This window comes from Choloepus didactylus, chromosome 9, assembly GCF_015220235.1.
Source record: "Choloepus didactylus isolate mChoDid1 chromosome 9, mChoDid1.pri, whole genome shotgun sequence".
NCBI lineage: Eukaryota > Metazoa > Chordata > Mammalia > Pilosa > Megalonychidae > Choloepus > Choloepus didactylus.
This window is the reverse complement of record NC_051315.1, coordinates 20,980,246-21,007,728: the sequence shown is the minus strand read 5'-3', so window position 1 is coordinate 21,007,728 and position 27,483 is coordinate 20,980,246. Positions and strand designations below refer to the sequence as shown.

At 36.7% G+C, this 27,483-nt stretch overlaps 1 protein-coding gene across 10 annotated transcripts in view; it reads left to right on the top strand.

Annotated features, from left to right (window-relative positions):
- The window catches only part of NCKAP5 (NCK associated protein 5), a 1,340,286-nt gene that overhangs the window by 787,618 nt on the left and 525,185 nt on the right, over positions 1–27,483 (top strand). For all 10 annotated transcript variants that reach the window (XR_005218940.1, XR_005218939.1, XM_037850400.1 and 7 more), the window contains one exon: positions 8,498–8,561. Coding sequence is in view for 8 of the 10 variants with exons in the window: in XM_037850400.1 (XP_037706328.1) it covers positions 8,498–8,561 (64 nt within the window). In the remaining 2 variants the exon portion in view is untranslated. The remainder of the gene's footprint in view (positions 1–8,497; positions 8,562–27,483) is intronic.

Here is a 27,483-nt window from a genome sequence, read left to right as displayed (position 1 = left end):
CTTCATTGGGGATGATCCTTCATGGGTTTGATCTGGAGATGTGGCAGTGATATCCACAAAAAAAAAAAAATGGTTTTGGTCATTTTATTTCTTAATTGAGATTATCTGGGCTTATATTGAAAAAACTTGAGAAACTGGTATAATTCTCTATTTGGGTATAAAATTTAATAAGGGAGAGTAGTTCTGTTCCATTCCTCTCAGAGGAAAAGATTCTGCATTTAACTAAAAGAGGTTGGTCTCTTTTGTTTCACAGAGTATAAATTCTTTATTCATCTTTTACTCCTATTCTTCTGTAAATAAGGATCCTCAGCTCTTGATAAAAAAATCCCTGGGCATTTGTTTTGCAATCATAAAGTCAACACCCCTTTCATTAGAGCTACTTGGTTTTGCCATGAACATGAAACAAAATAGTGATTTGCAAAAGCCTCGTCTGTGTCCAGAAGAACTAAGGCCTTCAAATAGGAGGAAGAGTGTATGTGTATGTGAGGGTTTTTAATTTGCCTTGGGTAATATGCAAGTCAAGTATTCTTTATCTTTTACACAAAGCGTTTTTTAAGAACCTTGAATTTGCATGAAAAAGATGCTGGGCTCACTTGGTTTTCACACATATTTTGGGACCATGGGGTTTTCAAGAAATAGTTTGCCAGGGGACAGCTGAACCCAAGGGCAAATGAGATTACTGTAAATAAGACAGACCCATTTATTTTTAATACTTTGATTGATCTGATAATTTGAACCCAGAAATGTTAACATCTAGATATCCTGAATATTTAATCATAGATGTGTTCACCCATTCATCAACTTCATCACTTCTTTGGAGTTAACAAAGACTGACTACTCTCCTTTCATATAAAAATAAAATACAATTCCTACTCAAAAACTAACCCTACTGACATGAAATGCATGCACACAGAATACGAAAGGATTTAAAAGATTTTGAAGATAGGAATTATGATAGGAACCTGAAGAAATAATCCCTTTTGTGTTTTTGCCTTGAAACCTTCTTTTCAAAGGAAATATGACTTAGAAGTCTGAGAAATAAATAGCTCAAAGTTGGAGTGCCCTTGCTATAGTGGGGCCCAGTTAACTGTGTCTTGCCCACTCACCCCGTAAGGACCCTGGGTCGTTAACTTGGAAACCTGAGGGGTCCCTGCTGTATGATATTATATGTCAAAAGGCTTAAGACAATGTCAGAATTTGGTCTCAAAGGGATGCTTGCATTTGTTGTTCTTGCAAATTCTGCTCCTTCACCATCTAATGTTCTGAAGCAGGGGCACTCCCAAATAACTAGGCTAAAGCGATTTTCCACCTTGTGATGAGGTCTAGGGATTTCACATGACCCAGACAACCCTGAATTTCTCCATGTTGGCCTCACACATTTCCACATGATTTTTTGAACTGGGTTTATCTCTGTTTGTAGTGTATTACAAACAAAATCGATGTATTTTACTCTGTTTCACCAGATCAAATGGTCACTTTAGCAGTGACACTTCATGTTGATTCACTCTCTTCATTGATAGCCTAAAAATACAGTGTGGTCAGACAAAAAGATTTTTGTGTTTTTATTAATATTTCCTTTTTAAACACCCTGTAGTGGCTAAAACCATTAAAGTTTTCTTTAAAATTGAATTTAGTAAGATTTGACAAGCACCCATAGAGTATAATAATTCCTAGTAGTCATAAAGGCAATCTCTTTTAAGGATAAAATAGTGAATTTCCTAACCTTTATACCGTATTAAGACTCATTTTTTCATTTAGCAGGGTGATAGTAATAAGATAGATGCTTACTTCCCAGAAATGTCTTCTTAATGCTAAACCACTCTTGTGAAGAATTAGCATGCCATTAGCATATATATTAAATCTTTCTCTGAAGATTTAGCAATTGGGAATGATAGTTGAAGGAAAATTCCCAGAACATTCTTCCATTCCAACTAGAATCTGTATCTAGATTGTAGTTGAAGTTCGCAAAATGTAATCTGGGACCCTGGTTATTCCCTAAGACCCTTTCAGGGGATTTACAAGGTCAAAACTATTTTCATAATAGCAGTGAGATGATCACTCTTCACCCGCATTCTTTCATGAGGGTATGGTGGAGTTTTCTAGACATCATTACAGCAGATGCTATGTACACTGCCCCAACCGATTGATTGAAGCCACATGAAGGTCATCTCTCCAACTGTCTTCTATTAAGCCAAACGTTAAAGATAGTTGCAAAATTGTAACGCAGTGCAATCTTTTCATAAAATTTATTTTTGTTTTGGAAAATATAAGTATTTTTCATGAAAAGGTTTTACTTAAGTTTATTTATTTATTTACTTTTGGCAGTAAAAATAGTATTTTATTCCACCCTGTCCCTCCCTCCCTCCCTCTAGGTCTTGTTGGCCTGACATGACCCCTTTCCATTCTTTTAGCTCTATCTTCTGATATTTTCATCCTTATGTCTAAATAATATGAACTTCGATTTATTTATTTATCACTTTTAAATATTATATGTGGTCGCTCCATTATGGAAGATAAGGATTTAATGCTCTTAAACCACCTGTCCCGCCACACTTCCCTTCTCCCTGTTTTTTTTTTTTTTGTTTTCATTAAATTATAAATTAATTCAGATAACTAATAAATTATAATGGTGAAACTGAATAAATATCATTCACAGTGAGTCTAGAGTAACTGCTTTTTTCCTGCTGTTGTTAATTGCTATGTCCCCTTATTGGCTTAGGTTTTCATGTTCCAGTCCCTGGTTCTTAACAGACTGTCCACGAAAACTCTCAGACTTCTCTTAGTGTTTACAAACACATAGGTAGTTTATTTTGAGTCAACTTTTTATTATTGCTTAGGGAGATCTTTCTAAGACTCTTCGTCTTCTTTCTGCAGTCAGGACTGGTTGTTATCTAGATTTTACACAGATGTGCTCTTGCCTTCCTCTTTATTTGGTTTGGTGGGGTTATAGATCCCCATGAGTAGAAGTAGCTAGAAAGCATGAGGTTTGGGACATTGCCTTACTGGAATTGTATGTATGTATTTTTCTGTTCACACCTGACAATATTTGGCTTGATATATAATTCTGAGTCAGAGTTTAAGGCATTCTCCGTTTTTTTTTCCCCCCTAGCTTCAGAGTGATATTTTTTGTTTGATTATTTGTTTCCCCTAACTGAAAGTGTCCGAGGTTTTTCCTCTTTGTTTCTAGCATGCTAAAAAATTCGTGATGATATGCCCTACAGAGAGCTTATTTTTTATTTATCTTACTGGGCATTTGGTGAACCCCTTCAGTCTGAAAACGTATTTTTTTTTTCATTTCCAGGACATCGTAATTCTTTCTTAGAAAATCTTTTCTCCTTCTGGATATCCTCTTATTTTCCTGCATATATATTTTTTCTCCTATTTGGAAGCTCTTTTTTTTCCTTACTTTATGGGGTTTTATTTTCCAAACCATTAATTGATTTTTTAAAAAATTACCATTTAAAATATTTCTTAAGTTATCATTTAAGTTGCCAAAAGCTCTTTATTGTTCTTTGTTTCCTTTTAAAGCATATTAAGCTCATGTTCTTGCTTTATGAATGCCAGAACCTTTCTTCTCTCAATTATAATTTTATTATTATTTTTAAATTTCCCTTCTCCTTGCATTGTCTCCATTTTCTCTGAATTCCTTTTTCCTGTTTCTTATTTGGTCCATGCCTAAAATACTGAAAACTCTCCTTAAAGGGCTGGAGAGACTGGACCTCTCAGCTTATCTTAAGAATGAGCCCCTAAATGTGGATTGGAAGTGCTGTGTGCACGGCAAGGGCTTCTTGATTGGGTGGAGTTTTATCCTTTCATGGGGGACCCTCACAATTTCAACATGTGTAGGTCTTTTCTCTTGGGCACGTTTCTCCAGAAGAGGCTCCTCTGATCTGGTCAGGGGTGTGTACACCAGTGACCAAGTGCTGGGGGCGAGTGGGAGAGAGGAGCTGAAGATTTTCACGTTCTCGTTGTCCGCCTGCTATTAGTGTACTGCCCTCAGCTACATCTGCTTCCTCCAGGTTCTAACCCTTTCTGGTACTTGCTGGCTTCTTTTTGGAGTCCCCTCTCTGCAGCTTTCTGTGCTCCATCTCAGTTACCATCTAGGAAGACACTTTCTGTCTTGTAAATATTGTTGACATTTCTTATCTACTGTCATCTTTTTCTTCTGTTCTCTTCCTCTTTCTCTCTTCACTTTTAGTGGAAATATATGCATACGGAAGATAGTGCATCATCATATATACACAGCTTGATGAAAGTTCACAAAGTGAGTAATATACAGTGAAACCAGCTTTCAGAGCAGGACACACAACTTCCCTGCACCTCAGCAGCCCTCTCCAGCCTCCTCTGGCCTCAGCCCTACCCAAGTAACTGTGACCTGGCTTCAAACAACAGAGCTTCACGTACCTGTTTCTCCCCAGCATTCTGCTGTGACAATTTCAAGTTTTGAATGAATTCTACAGTTAAATTCTATGACGAAAATGTAGCTAAATTTACGTTTTCATATATCTGTCCATCTCTTCATCCATTGATCCATCTTACATTTTTATGCATTTCAAACTAAGTTGCAGACATCAGTGTACTTCCTATTTAGTATTTCCAGTTGCTTTCTTTTTGGTTGAGCGGGCAATATTATTGACATAAGACAAAATGCATTAATCTTAAGGTTACATTTGCCGAGTTTTGACAAATGCTTCTACTTGTGTAACCTAAACCTCTTTAAAGATTTAGAGTGTTACCATTGCCCCAGAAAGTTCCTTCATGCCACTTCTTAGTCACCCCTGCAGTCCTCCCCGCCAGAGGCAGTCACGTTACTGATTTTTTTCATCATGGATTAGTTTGCCTGTTACAGTATTTTATGTAAGTGGAATAATACAGTCTTCTGGTAAAGCTTCCATCACTCAATGTAATGTTTTCGAGATTCATCCATGTTGTTACATGTATCTGTAGCTTTCTTTTTAATTGCTAAGAAGTATACCATTGTTCACTCATTTACGTGTAGGTGGGCAGCATGGCCATCGCTAGCTTTTGGCCATTATGAATAAAGGTGCGATAATTGTTCTTGTGAAGTTCTTTTTGTAGATGTATGCTTTTGTTTCTCTTGGGTAAATACTTAGGAGTAGAATTCCTGGGTCATAGGATAGGTAGATGTTTATTTTTATAAGAACCAACAAAATGTTTTCCCAAAATGATTGTCCCATTTTACACTCCCTCTAACAACATATGAGAGAGTTCCAATTTCTCCATATTCTTGCCAACATTGGTGTTGTCCGTCTTTTTAATTTTAGCCATTCTAGTGGGTGTGCAGTGATTTCACATTGTGGTTTTTAATTTTGCCTTTCCTTGGTGACTAAGTAGAGCAGCACTTTCATGTGCTTATTAGAATTTGTATAGCTTCCTTTCTGAAGTGTCTATTCAAATCTGTTGTCCATTTCTTTATCGGGCTATTGTGTCTTTATTATCGGATTGCAGGAGTTTTTTGATGTATACTAGATACCAGTTATTTGCCTGATATATGCTTTGTGAATATTCTCTCCCACTTTGTGGCTTGCCTATTCATTTTCTTAATGTTGTCTTTTATTGGGCAGAGGCTTTTTTTATTTTGATCAAGTCATCAATTATTTTTTCTTTTATGGTTATTGCATTCTCTGGCCTATTTGAGAAATCTTTGCCTACTGTCTCACCATGAACACACCATCTTGTGTTTTTGTTTTGTGTTGTTTTTGGAAGCTTTATAGTATTAGCTTTGCATTTAGGTCTCTGATACATCTCAAATTAATTTTTTTGCATGTGTGGTAAGAGATAGAAGTTGTGGTTCATTTGTTTTCCATAGGGATATCCTGTTGTAACAGCACCATTTGTTGAGAATATTTTCCTTCCCAATTAGATTGTTTGATGCTTTGTCAAAAATCAAGTAGCTCTTTGCCAGAAGACAAATATGTGTTCCATTGATCTATCTGTTGGTCCTTAGGCCAGTGCCTCAGGGTCTCGAATGCTGAAATTTTATTGAAGTAAATCCTGAATTCAGATGATGTAATTCTTCCAACTTTGTTCTTCTTTGCAAATATTGTTTTATAAATTCTAAGTCTTTGGTATTTCCACATACATTTTAGAAGCAACTGGTTAATTTTTACAAAAAAAAAATCTTGGTGGAGTTGATCAAGTATGATTGGGATTGTATAGAATCTATCAATCATTTGTTACAGATGAACACCTTAACAATATTAAGCCTTTCAATCCATGAATGTGGTATAACTCTCTATTTATTTAGATCTTTTGTTGTTTTGAGCTGTGTTTTATAGTTTTCAGTATAGCAGTGTTGTAAGTATTTTGTTAAGTTTTTTTTGACAAGTATTTATTTATTTGACAGTATTGTGAATGGATTTTTTTTTAAATTCATTTTCCAACTGTTTGCTGCTAGTATATAAAAACTTTTTTTTTTGTGCATTGACCTTGTGTCTTGTGATTTTGCTTTATGCTAATTAGTTGCACAGTTGCTTTGTAATTTCCTTAGGACTTTCTAGGTAAACAATTATGTTATCTATGTAGAGAGAAAATTTTATATCTTACTTTTTGATCTTTTGGGTCTTTTTTTTTTCCTTGCCTTATTGAACTGGGTAGGAATTTTGCTTGTCTTTGTACTTTAAGTGGAATTGTAAAGTATATACGCTTTTACATTTTGCTTCTTTCATTGAGCAGTGTGTTTCTGAAATCACATATATTGCTGTGATTAGGAGTAGATTATTCATTCTCATCGCTTTATAGTATCCTGGTGTGTAACTATGCCAAAGCTCATTTATCTATGCTCTTGTCAATGGCTACTAGCATTTTCAGAGTAAAGTTGTTGCAAATAGCGCTTCTGTGAACATCTAGTGCATGTCTTTTGATAGACATATAAACTATTGGTTTTGTAACTTGGAGTGGAAATGCTAGGTCATAAGAGTACAGGATTTATTCTTCTCCTGTTTTCTTTATCTTCATAGGCATTTACCATTCTTATCCTTCACTGCATTTTTAAGTTTTTAGAGCAAGCTGAGATACATGCCTGCATTTAATTTTTCTCCTTCAATTCTTTGCCCCTTTTATTTGCCCTTTTATCTTCCTATCAGGGCTTGGGTCAGAAAACATGTGGACTCTGCTGTGGTTACTTTGGAAAGAGGCACATGCCTGTCATCTCCCTTTGACTTCTGTCTATTTTGTTAACCTTCTCACATGGCGCGTACACATGTCCCGGCCCAGACTCCCAACACTTTTATCCCTTAGAAGTCTCCTGGTTCCAGTTTCCCTTCTACTGGTCTGTGTCTTTGGGCATTTATTCAGATCAATTTATTCCCACCAAAATGCTACGCAGCCTTAACTAACCTAAAGTGTGTGTCTCCTTGGCTGTCACAGGCATTTCAAAGTCCTACACGGTGAGGAGGGGAGAAATCCGGTCACCCAGCTGGGAATCTCACTGCTTCCCCTGGTTTGCATGTAGCTGCCCTGTAGGGGAAGTCTAAGGGAGGAGCTGTCACTCAAATAGTTTAGCATCTTCCTCGTGGTAGAAGGATGGCATGGACAGTCTGCTAAAATTAACATTTGGGAATCACTGGAGGAGTTCATTTATTCCCTATTTCATCCACTATTTTAAGAATAATTGAAAATATGTCCAAAATGCAGGTATCTATCACTTTACAAATGTATTTATTCTTAAAATGTTTGGTGAATATTAGATTTTTCAAAGTGGAATCAGAATTAAAATTATACGGGTTAGAAAAATTAGAAATAAAGAATCTGATTTTTAAAATTACATTTTCATTTTTCCTAGACCATGAAATATGATATGAAGAATTTTTATTTGGGCTTTGGAGTAAGGGAAACTTAAAGTTTGACCCTAATATTACCACATACCAGCTGGGGGCTTAGTCAAGTTACTTAGCCTTTCTGAGCCTCAGTTTCCCCATCAGTAAAATGGATATAGTAAAACATACTTACAGGGCTGCCGTCAGGAGCATATGGGAACAGGTCAAATGCCCAGCACAGTGCATGTTGTGTAGCAAGTCTGCAAAACTGTTGCTATTATTATTTGAAGGATGGTACAGAGTTGTGTTTTGTTTTCTTAATTTGGTGTGGGCATGGAGAACAACCAAGAAATAAAAATAATTTAAAATATACAAGCAGAGTTAAGACAGAAAGGAAAACTGAACTATGCTAGCCACAGAAAAATATATTTATAAATGATATGTGTTAATGAACTTAACATGAAGCTTTTACTCAGCATTCAGCATTGATTCAGCTGTTAAAAAATCCAAGGCAAAGAGTCTCTTTCGTGTCACTTGATGGAAACAGTGAACTAATGACCGATCTCTTTAAATATTTATAGAAAGTATAGTCAAGGAAGTGAGCTCGACCAAGGAAGGAGTTCCTCTAGAGACTTCAAAAGAATGTTTCAAAGCTTGTAGCAGAGCCACTTCTACCCTGAGAAGAATGATCAATTAACCATGTGCTTTTGTTTCTCCAGGGAGAAGTTGGCTGTGGCCCGACTGCAGCGGGAAGTTACCCAAAGAAGAAATGAGGGAGTCATGGTAAGTGCTAGCTGGTCTCTTCTAATCTGAACCTGCCCTCCCAAGGTCCCTGGCTCGTAAAGCATTTTGTCTCATTAAGGATATGTAAGGGAAATATTTGCTTGTATCAGATTTCATGTTGCTTCGGCAACTGAAGTGTTTCGAATGCAATATCTGCTTTATTTTGTGAAGGTCTACTGGGTACCCAGGCCTCCAGCTATGAGCACCATGTTCATAACTGAGCAATCTTAGATTTTTAGATAAAGACAGTTCAACAATGATTCGTGTCTCTGAATTCTGTGAACTTAAGAAACAATCTAAAAGAACACGAAAATGTTTGCTAATGCAATTGTCTTTTATCCTTTCCCCCTCTCCTACTACTTGCAGTATATTTCTCCCTGTCCTTTTCTGACCATGCCATTTAGAAAACTGATGTTTCCTTGTGTTTCGAATTGCACTAAAAATCAATATGGTTGTTTTGGTTCACAGCAACTTCATTTTATAGACTGTCTTTGCCAAAGTATCTGCTTGCATGCTACTATAACACAGGGGATGGCTGTCTGGGGACCCAGGGACTGTATATGTGTGGATTAACTGCTGCTGCTGCTACCTCTGACAAGAAAATATAGCCCCAGATATTTTTTTTCCCTCTTATGGCCAAACAGTGAGACCTGCACAATTTTTCAGCAGAAGAATTAGATTTTTGAAAAAAGAGGTGACACATTTTCAGACCCTAAAGACTGCTTCCTTCTGATTTTATGAGAGTTAATTGAAAAGCCATCTGCTGAAAAGAGTAAGAAATTTGCAAAATATGCTGGTCTCAGCAGGGAGAGCGAAGGACTGGAGCAAGGGGCCAGATGTTGAGTGGGGTCTGGCAGTTCCAGTGGCCCTGCTGCTGATCTCAGTGCAGAGAGAATCTTGAATGCTAGAACAGTTTGAAGCATCCGCTCCCAGACATCCCATTTGAGCAATGAAATGGAAACCAGTTGGAGAAAATGAAGGGTTAGTGGAATGGTGAACTGAAAAATTTCAATCTGGGCTTTTTTATTGCACTGCAAAATGTGGTGGACTAGGTCATTGTGTAATGTCCCAATCTTTTGTTTAGGGCTAGATGGTGTTTCCCATTTCATCAGCTCTATTCTAATTGAATCTCAGGAACTGATGCAACTTTTTTGACTCTGTTTCTTCTTCTTTAAAATGAAGAAATTGGAATTTCATGATTCCTTTACATTGATAGATCATGCTACTGAAAATTGGCCCATATAAAGTTATCTTTCTGCAGAACTTTTCCAGATAATAACTGAATGCTATTGAAGCTGCTGGTTAAGAACAGGTCTGGAGAGAATGTATCTTTCTTGCTCTGACATTGAGTGGGCCTGAGTTGACATTATCTCAGATAATTGTCCCTTGATTTTACAAAACAAACTCCCCTTTTAAAATGTTATAGAAGTTTTTGTGCAGTGTAGTAAAAATACCCAGACAATGCAGACAAGCAAAAAAGATTACTCTGATTGCTTAAAAAATAACTCTGGAAAAGTTACCAGTATTTGTTACCCTTATTTTAATGACGGTAGTGGTTATCAACTGCTTTAACACATATTTATTGAGCACCTACTTTGTGCCCATCATTATTCTAGGCTCTGGGGAAACATTAGTAAACAAACAGGCCACAATCTGAGAGCTTACGTCTAGGGGCTGGGGCGGTAGACATTTAACATAATTAAAATGTTAGGTGCCTGAAGGTGCTATGAGGAAATAAAAGAGCAGGGTAAGGGGACCTGGGAGTTCTGTGGAGATTATGGGTTGAATTGTGCCCTGTGGAAAGGCATGTTATAAGTCCTAACCCCTGATCTGCAAATGTGATCTTACTTGGAAATACAGCCTTTGAAGAGGTTATTAGTTAAGATGAGGCCACACTGGATTAGGGTGTCCTTGTAAGAAAGGGAGAATTGGACACAGACAGACAGACAGACACTGGGGATGACACAGAGATGGAAGCCTAAGGATTTCCAGCAAACCACACAAGCTAGGTAGCAGCGAGGGAGGGTTGTGCCCTACAGATTCCATACTTCTAGTCTCCAGGATGGCGAGACAATGAATTTCTGTTGTTTTGAGCCCTCCCAGTGAGTGCTGCTTTTTGCAGCAGCCCCAGGAAACCAAGACAAGGAAGGAGAGGTCACCATTTAAAATAGAGGGCATATGGAAGTGAATCACCAGAAAGTTAACATTTGAGCAAATCTGGAAATAGGTGAAAGAGTGAACTATGATAAGTGGGGGAGGAGCATTCCAGATGGGGGATCAGCGAGGGCAAAGGCCTGGAGTAGCATGTAGACAGGTTGACTGGAGTGGACTGGGAGAAGGTCAGTAGTAGAGGATAAAATCAAAAAAGTGATGAGGAGTGGAGGGACGGCCATCAGGTTCACCATGCGTCTCTGGCTTGTGCTCTGAGTGGTAGGACCCATTGGAAGGCTTGCAGGGAGGCAGTAATGACTTGCTCTGCTTTAATACTCTTCATATTACTATTATCCCCTCCACTCCATAGTTTATCATTTCTCATTTCCTAAGAGATGCCATAATCCTGAGTTTCATTAATACCCTTTATTTTTTTTTCTACCTCTTAACAACGTTTTTCCCCCTCTTTCCTTACCTAGTCCAAGCTCTCTGAGTTTTCTACTTAATTATATGCTTCAGGTTTTCTGCTTCAAGAATTGATTCATTTCTGAGGGCCTGATTCCTTCAGTATCTAAATCCTTCAGTATCCTAAAATCTACTGTTCTATTAATTCTCTAAATTTAATTCTTACTAGGCCAGAACGTTTGTCATGGCTGCAGTAGAAATGGAAAGTAGTTCATCAGAACCAGACCACCTTATGTTTGTGAAGACTTCTATTTGTAACATTCTACTTTTTTATCCATGTGAAAGGAAAATTATATGGAAAAAATTATGTGGGAAATCTTTTAAAAAGTAACAGATTTCATTAAATGGAGGCAAACCATTATTCTAAAGTAATCAAGAAACCTTGTATAATCAGTCTTTAATGCAGAGCAAAAATGCCCTTACCTTTACATTTGCTTAAATGTAACAAATCTCTTCATTTATTATGAGTTTTAAGACAGTACCTATATTAGTTAGGGTTCTCTAGGGAAACAGAATCAACAAGAGATATCTGTGCATATAAGCTTTTATAAAAGTGTCTCATGCAACTGTGGGGATGCACGAGTCCAAATTCCATAGGGCAGGCAGCGAACTGGCAACTCCGATGAAGGTGTTCGATGAACTCCTTGGGAAATGGTTCGCTGGCTAGCTGAAGAAGAAGTGAAGGTCCTCTCTCTTCTCCCTTAAAAGTCTCCAATTGACTGGATTAAATCCAGCTGATTGAATTCTCTCATTGTGGAAGGCACGCCCTTCGTTGATGTAATCAGTCACAGGTGCAGCCAATTGACTGATGATTTCATAAACCAGCCTTTTGGTTTATTAACCAGCCACAAATGTCCTCACAGCAACAATTAGGCCAGTGCTTGCTTGACCAGACACCTGGACGTCATCGCTTTGCCAAGTTGACTCATAAACCTAACCATAACAGTACCCAAGGCACGATTTTGATAGATTTAATTTATATTTTGAATCAACATTTTGCTTTGGAATAATTTTAGATCTACAGAAAAGTTGCAAACCTGCATAGCCTTCACCCAGCTTCCCCTAGTGTTAACATTTTATATAAGCATGACATGCCTTCCATGTTGAAGCGATTAACATTGGTATAAGACTATTAACTAAATTTCAGACTTTATTAGATTCTCACAAGTTTTTCTAGTAATGTCCCTTTTCTGTTCCAGGATCCAATTCAGGCCCCCATGTTGCATGCAGACATTTATTTTGAATGGCTGGCTTGAATACATATGTAGGAGTAGAAATTACATGAGTTTGGGAGTTAGGCTGATCTAGATTCAAATCCCAGCTCCGCTAATAGTTAACTATGTAGCCTTGGACACATTACCAGCTTTTGTCAATTCCATCTGCTCTTTCTTTATCTTAATTCATGTTTTTATTTTGGAAAATCATATCAGTTGCTATATTTCTGTTTCATTTATTCTTAATCTCTTCTAGGAAATAATTACTTCATTGTTTTTCAAACATATCTTTTGTTGTTTGTCACAAACTGCTCTAAGATTATGTTTTTCTTTATTCTGAGAGGCTATTTCAGCTTGTCCTCCATATCATTGACTCATTTTACTTATTTTGCTTCATTTACTTACATTCTATCCTTCAGACTTCTAATGTCATTTGAAACTCATGTATAAAAAGACCTGTCCATCAATAAGAGTATAATATAGCTCTTCTTATTATCAAGAATTTTATAGCTTTTATGTCTTGATAAGTAAATTTTTATAGGTGGAATTGTGGAATTATTTTGGTGTGAGTGAGAAATCAAATAATAATAATACATTTCCAAATGGATTGCTAAGTTTTCCAACATCATATATCGAACAGTTCAAACTTTATGATCACCATTATCATATTTCAATTTGGGTCAATTACTGGACTGCTTCAACTTTTTCATTAATTTTTACTTTTCTTGCACTATTCTAGAGTATTTTAATTATTAGAGCTTTATAGTTTACTTAATATTTCTAAGCAGAAGTCCTTTTGGTAATACATTTTCCCCAAAATTTGCAAAGGCAACTTCATGGAATAGCACCAGGGGTTCATGACTTAAAATATATATCTGAATTAAAAAAAGTAGCAAAATGTATTTTCATTTGTATTGATGACATAGCCAGGATATATCATAAAGACTATTTCAAAATGAAGTGAACAATGGCTTAAATATGTTTGCCATTTTCTTATACATGTTAACACATTTTGGAAGAATACCACTTCTACTAGTGTTGGTTTGTCCTTGTCTTTGATCAAAGAGACATTGATAGCTACAGAACACTAATATTCTACCAAACACTATTTTAAAAATGCTTAAGTCCGCAAGACTCTCAACACCGTTTGGTTCTTTTTTAACCTCACTGAGTGTGGGTGGTGTCCACAGCATGGACAGCCAACTACCGCACTAATAGTGGTATTTGCCAGGTGGACTGATACAAACCTAGACAAATACATGGTGAAGAAACTCCACCCCTGCGGCTTATATCTCTTCCTGGTTTCTAGTAGGTCTCTATTCCACAAGAGGGGTCTCTCCTCTCCTAATTGCTGCATTGTGTTTAGGGGATTTACTCCTTGTCCTGTATTTAACCTGTTCCCTGCCTTTGGCAGAATGTGAGTTTATTCTTCGCCTTAGTAATTTGCAGGAAGCCAAAGTGACATTCTTGGACATCTGTTATTTAAACAAGAAGAGCTGCTTTCTTTTTAACTACAGAGACATACGTTAAAGCAGGAACAGTGTATGTGATGCCGCCTTGATAATGTGTGAGGGCTTTGCCTGTAGGCCCTTCTTGTCATTGCTGCATGAGCCAGCCAGCCTTTTGCCAAAGGCGAAAGGCAGCTCAAAAAAGAACTTCAGAGTTGGGAAACTGTCTTAGTTTGCCAGATCTGCTGTGACACATACCGTATAATGGGTGGACTTAAATGACAGGTATTGATTGGCTTATAGTTTTGAGGCTAGAAGAAGTCCAAAGTCAAGATATCAGCAAGGCTTGCTTTCTCCCTGATGATCACTGCTGGCAGTCCTTGGGGTTCTTTGTCTTTTATCTGTGCCTCTCATCATGTGGACTGTTTTCTCCCTTTCAGCTTCTGTGACTTCCCAGTTGTCTTTATAAGATATCTGGTAATCTGGATTAGAACTCAGCTTCATTCAGCTGGACCACAGCCTAACTAAAAGTAACATCTTGAAGAGGTCCTATATATAAGTTCACACCTAAAGTGACGTGGATTAAGATTAATAACTTTTTTTATTGAGGAACATGATACAATTTATAACAGAAACCCAGGAGTAAGGAGTCAGGGAGCTATAGTCCCTAACCCTGATAGTTTCCACCACTTTCTTTGTTTGGATCAGTCTTTTGGTTTTGGTCAAATTAGAAGAATGTCATTCACAATAGCCCAGAGTGATGCACTGATCTAACTGCTAGTGGTCCGGGGAATGGGTTAGCATGGGGTCTAAGGAAAATTAAGATTTTTTTGTTTTTCTCTGGGTTTTCAACAACATGAAAAGCTTTGACTTAGCTGCTTGTGTTAACTACGTTGACTGATGTCAGAAACAGTCACCATTAAAGTGACAACCAAGGTATTGACACCCAGAGAAGTATCTGGGACAACACATAGTTCACAGTGTTTATCACTGGCTGAAATATGCTTAATATATGTTTGAGATAAGAACTAGGACTGTTTTTCAACTCACAAAGGCCAACTTAACAAGTAAAAAAAGCAAGTAGACATGACATTTTCTAAGAGTTTAGAGTGATCGGTGCCAAACTTCAGGACATGTACTATACTTGTTCTAAACATTGGAAATAGGCCCTGTATGTATTTAATTCATTCATTTATTCAGCAAATATTTTAAGAGTCTACTCTGGAGGTACTGGATGTCCAACAGAGAACAAAACAGTCTTTGCTTTCATGAAATTTATAATATGGTACCTCTTGTATAAAAGCATTGATATTATACTTTTCATAATCCCTGATCATAAGTCAGTAATATCAAATACCACTTAGGGTCGAAAAGCTGCATAATTTTGAAAGTTCGAGTATTTTAAGCAATTCATTATGTAATAAAAACATTATGAAAGAAACAAAAAATACTTAAACTGAAATGACCATGAAAACACTATATGCTCACAAACTTCTGGAATGAAATCAAATTATTACTTATGGTTAAATGTGTAGTTACAATGCATGTGATAGATAGAAAAAGGAGAAAATGAAAATTGTTTAAGCATCCAACTCAAGCAGTTATAAAGAGCTATGGAACAAATCTAAGGAAATAGAGGAAAGAAATGATAAAATAAAAAATCAGAAGTCAGTGACGTACAAGATGAAAAATGCAAGAAAATTTCAGCAAAACCACTGTATCCACATGCACACAAAAATGATAAGAAGATTGGACATATGAACACTTAACCGTGTGATATTAAGGAATTTTTGTTAACTTTTAGGTATGATTTTGGTATGATATTTGTATGTTTTATAAAGAGTCCTCATTGTTTAGAGGTGTATACAGAAATGTTTAACAATGAAATGCTGTGATGTCTGGGATTCAATTCCAAATTCATACTGGAGAAGGAAATATGTTAAGGTTTAGATGATATAAAATTGATCATATTTTATAACTGTTGAAGTTGATGGATTATACTTTTTTCCTACTTTTGTGAATGTTTAAAATTTTTCACAATAAATAGTATTTTTTAAAAAAATTTACCCCCTACAAAACTACCAGGCACTGGCGGTATTATAGGAAGAATTCTACCAAACCTTCAATAAAGGAGATAGTCATTGCTTTATATGACCTGGTCTAGAAAAAAGAAAATGAAGGAAATTGCCCAACTCACATTTTTCAATAAACTTTTTACTTTATAACAGTTGTAGAGTTACAGAAAAATTGCAAAGCTCATACAGAAAGTTTCCAAATAGCCTGAACCAGTTTCCTCTATTATTAACATCTTATATTAGTTTGGTATATTTGTTAAAATTAATAAACTAATAGCGATGAATTATTATGAACTGAAGTCCATACTTCATTCACTTTCATTCATTTTAAACTGAATATCATTTTCCTGTTCCACGACCCCATCTAAGACACCACATTACATTTGATCATTATGTTTCCATAGGCTCTTCTTGGCTGTGACAATTTCTCAAGCTTTTCTGGTGTTTAATAACATTGATAGTTTGGTGGGGTACTGGTCAGGTATTTTGCAAATGTTTTATATGATGTTTTATCTCATTATAAGACTTGGATTATGCATTTGGAAGGTGAAGATCACAGAGATAAAGTTCATTTTCCTCACATCATATCAAGGATATATACTCGCCACATGACTTAGCACTATGGCTGTTAACCATGATCACCTGGCTGAGATGGTGTTTGTCAGGTTTCTCCACTATTACTCATTATCCCCCCTTTCCAGACTGTACTCTTTGGAAGGAAAGCACTATTCAACAGCCTACACTTAAAGAGCAGGGAGTTGTGCTCCCATCCTTGAGACTGAAGTACCTACATAAACTATTTGGAATTTTTCTGCAAGGGAGTTTGTTTATTCTCCCCTATTTATTTATTCATTTATTCATTTCTATCAGTATGGACTCCTGGATAATTTTTTATACTTTGGGTTCTAATCCAATCGTACTTTATTTTGCTGCTCAAATTATTCCAGCATTGGCCATGGTAGTTCTTTCAGCTGGTTTCTGGGATTCTCTTACTTATCCTCATCATTTGTGTGTGTGTGTATTTAACAATTCTTTGATTTCTGGCACTACATGATGCCTCAGACTCATCTTTTATATTTCCTGCACACAGTCCTAAAATCAGCCATTTATCCAAGGAGCCCTGTTTCCTTTTATTGGAGAATGAAATTAAAAGCCAAGATTGGGGTGCTAGGTGCCAACTCACTTTTATGAGACTTGGGTGGTATTTATTCAAGGAATACAATGATGGCTTAACATTAGAAAATCCATTAATTTAATTGACAACAGTTAACAGATTAAATAGAGAAATCAATACCTTTTATCTCCATGGATACAGAATAAAACATTTGCTAAAATACAATACCAGTTCATAACAATTTGAAAAAAAAAATTCAGTCAACCAAGAATAAAAGGAAATTTCCTTAAATTTATAAAGGGTTCCACTTAAAATCTTCAATAAACATTATGCTCAATGGTGAAATGTAGGAAGTATTTCTTTTAAAATCTATAATCAGACCAGGATGCCTCCTGCCACTTTTACTTCTGGTCTGATCTGGCACAAGAAGACAAGACAAATGGGCAGTACACAGATTGGGGGAAGGGAGAAATGAAACACAATTGGTATTTGTTGCAAATGATACACTTGTCTAAACAGAAAATCTAAGGGAATCTTTAGGCAAACATTTAGAAGATTTCTGGATACAAATAAGTAGACAAAATCAATAGAATTCCCATATATCAACCATAAAACTGTAGAAAGTGGAATTTTAGAAGATAGTATTTAAAATGTTAAAAAGGCAGATAAGAATAAATCTAACATGAACTGTATGAGATATTTATGGAGAGAATTAATTATTAAACGGTTTGACTTGTTTCCTAGGGCCGTTGTAACAAATTGCTACAAAGTGAGTGGCTTAGAAGAACAGGAATGTATTCTCTTGCGGTTTTGGAGGCCAGAAACCAGAGTTGAAGTATCCACAGAGCCATGCTCCCTGTGACGCATCTGGGGAGATCTTTCGTGGCCTCTTTTAACTTCCAGTGTTGCCAGCAGTCCTCTGCATTCCTTAGCTTATAGATGCATCACTGCAGTCTCTGCCTTTATGCTCCCATAACTGTCTTCCCGTGTGAGTGTATCTCTATTTTATCTACTAAGTACACCAGGGGATTAGGATCACCCTAGTCGAGTAAGACCTCATCTTAACTAATTATATCTGAAAAGACCGTGTTTCCAAACAAGGTCACATTCTGAGTAGAAGTCACGTTCAGAATCACATTCTCGGTAGTTGGGGGTGGGGGCGCTGCTAATGAAAGACAGTTATAAAAGGAGACCAAAATAAATGGAGATATATCCCATTTTCATGGATGAGAAGACCCAGTACCATAAAGATATCACCTTCATCCCAAGCTACGTATACATCCAGTGCAGTTCCCATCAGAATCCCAGTAGGTTTTCCACAGACGCTAACAAGCTAAGCCTAATAATAATATGAAAGTGTATAGATATGAGAAAAGCTGAGACAATTTTAAAGAAAGATAAATGGAAAAGGTTTTAAGGTTTTGCCACTTGAGCAACACATGAATATTTATTATAAATCTACAGCAATTAAATCAATGTGGGGACAGGGCAAAGGTACTCAAAGAAACCAGTAGAACAGAATAGACAGCCTTGACCCGTGTGTGTGTGTGTGTGGGGGGAGGGTAGTGTGGTAGTGTGGTAGATTGTATTATGTACCCCAACAAAAGGCATGTTTTATTTATCTTAATCCATGCTCTTAGGGGTTTGAACCCATTGTAAACAGGACCATTTGAAAGTGTTACTATTACTTAAGGTGTGCCAAATTGAATTAGGGTGGGTCTTAATCCATGTTACTGGAGGTCTTAAAAGGAGAGGTAACTTGGAGACAGTCGTTCAGTAGAAACCAAAAACTGGAAGAAGCCAGAATACGTAGAAGCCAGAAGCCTGAGGAAGCCACAGGAGGAGACCACGTAACGGAAGCAGAGATGCAATCCAAGGAACCCCAAGGGTTGCAGTAAGCCAGCACCAGAACACTACAGACTCTAGGAAAAAGTATGCCTTTGCCAGCATCTTAATTTTGGACTTCTAGCCATCAGAGCTATGAGACAATAAGTTCTTGTTTAAGCCAACCATTGTGTGATATTTTTCATAACAGCTCCAGAACATTAAGACAAGTATCTATCTAGAAGTAGAGTTACAAATCAGTGAGAAGAATGGGCAATTCAAAAGGCTGTTGTTTCCTCCCAGAGTAATTTGGGCAGATAATAAAAAATATATTTACAGCCTCCCCCTCCCCAGCCCCGAGGATCTGGGGGAAGGTGCGGATGTGTTGGACATCCTCACCTGGACTGGTGTTGATGTCACAAACACTGGGACTGGCGGTTTGATGTGCTGAGCCCTTGAGCATGGGACTTGCCCTTATGAAGCTCATTACCACAAAAGAGAGTTTAAACTTGCCTGTAATGGTGCCTAAGAGTCTCCCCCTGAGTACCTCTTTGTTGCTCAGATGTGGCCTCTCTCTCTCTAACTGAGCCATCTCGACAGGTGAACTCGCTGCCCTCACCCCTATGTGGGACCCGACTGCCAGGGGTGTAAATCTCCCTGGCAATGCAGAATATGACTCCCGGGGATGAATGTGGACCCGGCGTCGTGGGACTTAGAGTATCTTCTTGACCAAAAGGGGGATGCAAAATGAGACGAAATAGTTTTCAGTGGCTGAGAGATTTCAAATAGAGTCGAGAGGTCACTCTGGTGGACATTCTTATGCACTATATAGATAACACCTCTTAGGCTTTAATGTACTAGAATAGCTAGAAGTAAATACCCGAAACTACCAAACTCCAACCCAGCAGTCTGGACTCCTGAAGACAATTATATAATAATGTAGATTACAAGGGGTGACAGTGTGATTGTGAAGACCTTGTGGATCACACCCCCTTTATCTAGTGTATGGATGAGCAGAAAAATGGGGATAAAAACTAAAGGGCAAATGGGGTGGGATGGGGGGATGATTTGGGTGTTCTTTTTTCACTTTTATTTATTATTCTTGTTCTGGGTCTCTCTGATGTAAGGAAAATGTTCAGAAATAGATTGTGGTGATGAACGCATAACTATGTTATCATACTGTGGACAGTGGATTGTATACCATGGACGACTGTATGGTGTGTGAATGTATTTCAATAAAACTGAATTTAATAAAAAAAAAAAAAAAAGGCTGTTGTTTTGGTTTCCTCGGATGCTCAGACAAATGCCATGAAATGGTTTGGCCTAAACAATGGGAATCTATTTGCTTATGGTTTCGAGGCTAAAAGAAAATCCAGATCAAGGCATCGTCAAGGCAGAGCTTTCTCCCAGAAGACCTGTGTTCTGGCTGCCAGCAATGCTTGGTCCTTAGCTGGCCCCATGGCCAGGCACACGGAGGCATCTCCTGGTCTCCCTCTCTTCCAGGTTCTCTTTCAGCTTCTTGCTTGCTGTAGCTTTCTCTCTCTCTCTGTCTGAATTTCATTCTCTTATAAAGGACTCCAGGAATAGGACTAAGATCCATCCTGACTGAGGTGGGACATGCCCTTACCTGAAGTAGCCTCATCAGAAGGTCCTACGTACAATGGGCTCACACCCTCAGGAATGGATTACATTTAAGGACATGTTTTTCTGGCGGCACATACAGCTTCACATCACCACAGCTGTGGTGACAATTTATACAGTAAATGATATAATTTTGTTTCTGCCAATACCAACTAAATTTTGGATGAATCAGAAACCCAAAAAGTAAAATGAAAATATTAAATTTTAGAAGTAAATGTGAGGGAATATCTTTGCAATATTGAGACAGGGAAGAATTTTGTTTAAAAAAAAAAAAAAAAAGAGGGAAGGAAGACAAAAGTACAAGCCATAAAGGCAAAGATTGACAAGTCTAAATACATCAGAACTAAACCTCTGTTAAAAAAAAAATAGATGAAATTAACAAGGTGGAAAAGTAAGCCACTGAATGACAGGAGAGCTTTGGAAAGCAAGCCAAAAGGAAAGTGGCATGGCCAGTAAATGTTGAAAGTTAATTGTTTAGAAAAATTCAGATAATAAATTAAAACATGGATCAGATAACATCCTAGGTCCATCGCTTTAGCTAATTTTTAAAAGTCTGAGAATACTTGTAGGCAAGGGTATGTAGAAATTGGAACTCTCTAGATTATTGGTGAGAGTATACATGATAGAAACATTCTGGAAATGCATTTTATGTTTCCTAATAAAGTTGTAGATGAAATGGAGCCTGTGACCTAGCAATTCCATTTCAGTTTTTATCATAGAGAAACTGTAATATATATTCAAAAGAATTCCCATAAAGATATGCACATTAGCAATGTCTCTAATAATGAGAAAGTTGAAAGACTCTCAAGATCCCTCAAGAAGGGTATGGTGAATTCACTAATTTATTCAAAGAGTGAAATACTCTACAGCACTTAAAATTAACTAGATCCACATGCATCCATATGGGGGACAGATTTTAAGAATACAACATTAAATATTTCATTTCTAAAAATGTTAAGTAAATTTAAATAAAAATGTTGAAATAAAAAATAAAACTGTAATCAAATATATAACAATAATAGTACTATAGCCATAATATATATACTAATTTAGCCATAATAGTAATAAACCATAACAATAATATATGTAATAATATAACTGTAATAGAGGGAAGATACAAGAGATTATAAGAAAATGTTAGATTGCCTAGAGGAAAATATTAGAAACTACAGAGTATGTTATTTTTATGATCTTAACCTAGTGAAGATATGTTTAAGCATGACATCAGGGCCATAAACTGTGAAAGTAAAAGATGTCAAATGGAAATTGTAAAAAGCAATAGCTTCTGTTGAGCAAGAGGTAACATAAACAAAGTTAATAAATAAAACGCTCTTTATTAGTGCAACAGAAATCACAGATGTAAAGTCATAAACTTCTAGGAATTCCCAGAGAAGCTGTCAGACTCATCCATGTTTTACGTGTCTCAATAGTTCTTTTTTTTATAGGCAATTAATTCTTCATTGTATGAATGTCCCACAATTTGTTTATGCATTTTCCTGTTGCCTGATATTTGGCTGGTTTTCAATTTGGCCTATTATGATTCAGGCATATAGTTTATTTTCTCATGAGTAGAGAATTGATGAGGTATATGATAGGTGTTTGTTTACCTTTATAAGAAAAAAATGCCAAGCAATTTTCTAAAGTGGTGGTACCAATCTACAGTCCCACCAGCAGTGTATGAAAGTTCTAGTTGTCCCATATCCTTGCCGAAATTTCATGTTATCAGTGGTCATTTCAGTGGTTGTGAAGTGGTTTATTATTGTGCATGTGTTTTAAATAGATGTATAATTTACATAAAATAAAATGCACATATCTCAAGTGTTCACCTCATATAATGAGGCTTGATGGTTGTATCTACCTGTGTAACTACCCCCCAAAAGATATATGAAACTTTTATCACTCCAGAAAGTTCCCTCATGATCCATTTTAATTAATCCTCCTATCCCCTTCAGAGAGAACTATTTTCTAATTTCTTCCATCAGATTATCTTTAAGAGCTTTATTGAGGTATATTTTACGTACTATACAATTTGCTCACTTAAAATGTACAAATCAATGTTTTTAGTATGTATTCCTATTCTGTTTTCATATTCTATATTCATAGAGTGATGCAACCATCACCACAATCAAGTTTAGACATCTTCATCACCCCCAAAGGAAACCCTGGATGTATTAGCTGTTACTATTACTTTCACCCCAATCTTTCCCAGTCCCCCAGCCCTAGGCAATCGTTACTCTACCTTTGGTCTTTATGGATTTGCCTATTCTGAATATTTAAAATAAATGAATTAAAATATGGTGTAGTTTCTGGTGACTTGCTTCTTTCACTTAGCATAATGTTTTCAAGATTCATCCAGGTCATAGCATGAATCAGTACTTCATTCCTTTTTGTTGCCTAAATATATCCCATTGCATGGATATAACACTTTTTTTTTTTTTTTAACACATTCATCAGTTGATTAACATTTGGGTTATTTCCATTTTTTTGGCTATTATGAATAATACTGCTATGAACACTCATGTGCCGTTTTTGTGTGGACATATTTTTGTTTCTCTTGTATATATACCTAGGAGTGGGATTGCTAGGTTACAGGTAACTCTTTGTTTAGCCTTTGAGGCACTGCCAACTGTTTGCCAAAGTTGCTGCACCGTTTGACATTCTCAAAACCAATGGAAGAGAGTTCTTTTTTTTTTTTTTCTCCATGTCCTTGCACACAAGTATATTGTCTTTTTGATTATTGCTGTCTTAGTGGGTATAAAATATTGGGTATGTTTTTGATTTGTTTCCTTGATAGTCGATGATGTTTTTTATTGCTTGCCAGCCACTTGGCTGTCTTCTTTGGATAAATGTTTATTTGACTCTTTGTTATTTTTCTTTATATTATTGAAGTGTAATATTTTCTTGTGTATTCTTGATACAAGTCCCCAATCAGATATTTGCAAGTATTTTCTCCCATTCTATAGGTCTTTTTTCTACTTTCTTGATGGTATCCTTTAAAACATAAATTTTTTAATTTTGATAAACTCTAAAATTTGTGTATTTTTTCTTTTGACACTTATGCTTTTGATATCATGTTTAAGAAGAGTTTCCCTAACCCAAGGTCAAAAAGATTTACTCATATTTTCTTCTAAGTGTTTTATAATTTTAGTTTGTGCATTTAGACTTGTGATCCATTGGTTTGAGGAAGGGATCCAGTTTCATTCGTTTGCATGTGAATATCCACTTGTCTCAGCACCATTTGCTGAAAAGACTCTTCTTTCCCCATTGAATTATCTTGGAACTCTTGTCAAAAATTAATTGACGATAAATATGAAGGTCTGTTTCTGGACTCTCAATTCTAGTCCATTGATCGATTATCTCTGTCCTTATTCCAGAAGCACACTGTTTTGATTACTCTAGCATTTTAGTAAGTTGTGAGTCCTCCAACTTTGTTCTTTTTTTTTTTTTTCCAAGATTGTTTTGAGTATTCTATGCCCTTTGCATTTCCATATAAATTTTGGGGTCACCTTGTTGATTTCTGCAAAAAGCTTCTTTATGAATGAAATCTAGAGCAGTATTCTTTGGCATATAAATTCTTTCACACAGCATAATGTTTTTTGAGATTCATCCAGGCCCTAATATGTATTTATTCCTTTCTATTGCTAAGTAGTATTTCATTATAAGAATGTACACACTTTGCTTATCTAGTCTCCTGTTGATGTACATTGCTGTGATTTCTGATTTTTAGCTATCAGTTAAGCTGTGGACATTCATTGCATTGTAGTCATTTTTGTGTACATATGTTTTTATTTCTCTTGGACAAATACCTAGTAGTGGAATTACTTTATAAGAAACTGTCATTCTGTTTTCCAAAGTAGCTCTTCCATTTTACATTTCTGCCAGCAGTATATGAGAGTTCTGCTTGATTGACATTCTTGCCAACATTTGACATTTGTAGTCTTTTTATTTTAGCCATTCTAGTGGATATTAGGTGGTATCTCATTGTAGAAAAATCTGAATTTTCTTAACAACTGAAGATTTTGAGTACTTTTCATCTGCCTATTGGGCATTGAATGTTTGTTAAATTCTTTTGCCTATTTGAGGGAGGATTTTCTTATTATTGAGAATATATATATATATATATTCTGAATACAAGTCTCTTGTAATATATACATATTGCAAAACTTCCCCCATTCTTTGTTTTTCCCTTTTAAATAATAGTGTCTTTTGATGAGCAGAAGTGCTTACTATTGATGAAGTTCTCGTTGCTAATTTTTTCTTTCACAATTAGTGCTTTCTGTATTCTCTCTATGACTCTTTAACTACCCCATGTTGACAAGCGTATTATTTGTGTTTTCCTCTGGAAGCTTTATAGTTTTGGATTCTATGTTTAGATCAGTGATGCGTCAGGAATTAATGCTTGTCTATGTATGAATTAGGGATTCAGGTTCATTTTTAAGAAAATATAGATATCCACATATTTCGGCATCATTTGTATTTGAAATGGCTTTCCTTTCCTTAATGAATTGCATTTGTGTCTTTGTTGAAAACCATTTAACCCAATATGCACTCTCAATTCTGTTCTATTTATCTATTTCCCTATCCTTTGTCAATACCACACTGTTTGATTATGATAGTCTTGTAATAAGTTAGTGTGTTTTCAGCTTTGTTCTTTGTCAAGACATTTTCACTATTCTAGATCTCTTTCATTTCCATGTAAATTTTAGAATCAGCTTGTCAATTTCTACACAATACTTCTTGGGATTTTTGTTATAGAAATACTGAATCTATAATGTGGGAGGAATTGTCATCTTAACTGTAATGAATCTTTCGTTCCTTAAACATCATAGAAATCTCCATTTATGTCAGTCGTCCTTAATATTTCTCAGCAGTATTTTGTAGCTTTCAGTGTAGAGCTCTTGAACATCTGATTTTTAAATTTAACTCGAATTATTTTCTGTATCTTGATGTTAATGTAAATGGAAGTTTTTACTAATTTTCTAACTCTTGGTAGTTATTTTCTTTCACAACTTTAAAAATGCTCCACTTCCTTTTGCTTCCATGGTTTGAGTTAAGTTCTAACATTTTTCTTTTGTTTCTTCTTTGTATATTTTATTTTTTGCTGAGATTTTCTCTTTCCATCCATTCATTTTAAGAGTTTGCTCTTTCATTGTTAAAGCATGGATATAATTTCTGCTTTAAAGTTTATTTTGATAATTCCAACCTCTGTGTCATGTAGGAGTTGATATCTATCATTGTTCTTTTTTTGTGTGAGTTGACATTTTGCCGGTTCTTTGTATCTTGAGTCATTTTGGACCGTGTTCTGGACATTTTGAATATTGTTTCATGAGACTTCTGGTGTTGGTTAAATTCTAAAGACAATATTGATTTTTTGTTTTGTTTTATCTGGCAATCAACCAAGTTGGCTCAGGCCTCAAGTTCTGACCTGCCTTCCATGGGTTCTATTGTCAGTTCAGGTTTCAAAGTGTTTACAGTGCTATTTGGATTTGTACATGTGTGTACTCCCCAGAGGTCAGCTCTGACCTTAGCTCTGGTCTTTTTTGCAGCTCAGTCCTCACGGATTGTGGAGTGCTGTTTATGGTCAGAGCCACACATGGGCAGAAGTGGGCATAGGGGTTGATATGTAACTTTATGGGATTGCTAGCTTGATCTCCCTCCTCTTTGTGATTTCTCTGACATTTTTCACCTTCCTGGAGCCTCCCTTCTTGATCATCCAACCAGAAAATTGAGTTTTTAGATGTCCTGCTCTTCAGTGCACTTCCTACAACTGCATCTGTGTTTGGAGTTAAGCAGTTAGAAGACAGAAGAAAAAATAGCAGGAATTTGCTTCTCACCCTTGTGATTGTAGCTACTCTTCAGAAAGAAGGCCCCACTGTCTCAGGGATTTAGGCACTTACCCATTCTTTTGGATGACTTCATTCTGCTGCCGTCATCAGGGCAGAGTTTCCTGTGGCTCGGAAAGGAAGAAGAGAAAATAGGAAAACCAAAATATGGATGTCAGTGATCTCTCTGATCCTTAAAGGCTCTTTTCCTGCTCCTTGGACAAGAAAGAGAAAGCTTCTCTTTGAGTTTTTCGGTCTGCAAGTGGTGTGAATGTCTAAGCTTTGGGCTGTTTTTGAATCCAGGCCAGGTGATACCAGAGAAGAAAAAAACAGCAAGCCCACCACTAGTTCGGTGGAACTTCTAATTATTGTCTCCTTCCCCAGTACACCTGCTACCATTCACTTTTCATGGTTCTCAGCTGCTTTGTGCATTCTGTCCAAATTTATAATTGCATTCAGTAGTAGACTGGGTAGACTGTGGTTACTCCATTTTCCACAAAACTGGGAACTTCAAAGTAATTTTAGGCCAGGATTAGGGCCTTTATCAGCAGGGTTTGGTATCTGAGCATTATGTAGATCCTGGAGCTTTCCTTTGCTTTGCACCAGCTGCTAATTTTTGGAACCATGGGAGATCTCAGATGTTCTGCCCCACAGCCTGGCTGACAGCATTTTGATGAACTGGGGGTTCTCTTTGCTCCCTTACCTTGCTCCCAGATTTCTTGTCTTAAGTGCTCTTTCTCCTCTCTGCTGTCTGCCCCCAGCCTTAGAGGGCTGCAGCAGTATATTCAGTGAAAGCTGGAGTGCCTACCAGGGTTTCTCTCAGTTCTCTTTCTTTGTCCCCACTTTAATATGTCCTGTACATACGTTCCTCAGGGGAGTTCTCTCTCGGTTCTCCCTGATCCATTCCCTGCCGAATGTTCATTGAGAGCCCAGGGTGCCTCAGGAGTTTCCTGTCCTTCCCTTAGCCTTCACCTGTCTCTGTGGCTGATACTTTGGAGAGGAGGTGGTTCTATCTCTGCTCTCTTATTCTGACCCCGTACTTCCTGGTCAAGACTCAGTGAAGGGCCACGGCAAAAGTTGGCCGGTAGTGCACTCTCTTTGTGTCTGGGGTTCCTCAGATTCTCAACCAACACACCAGCATCTTTAACCTTTTAATAAGATTTCTTCT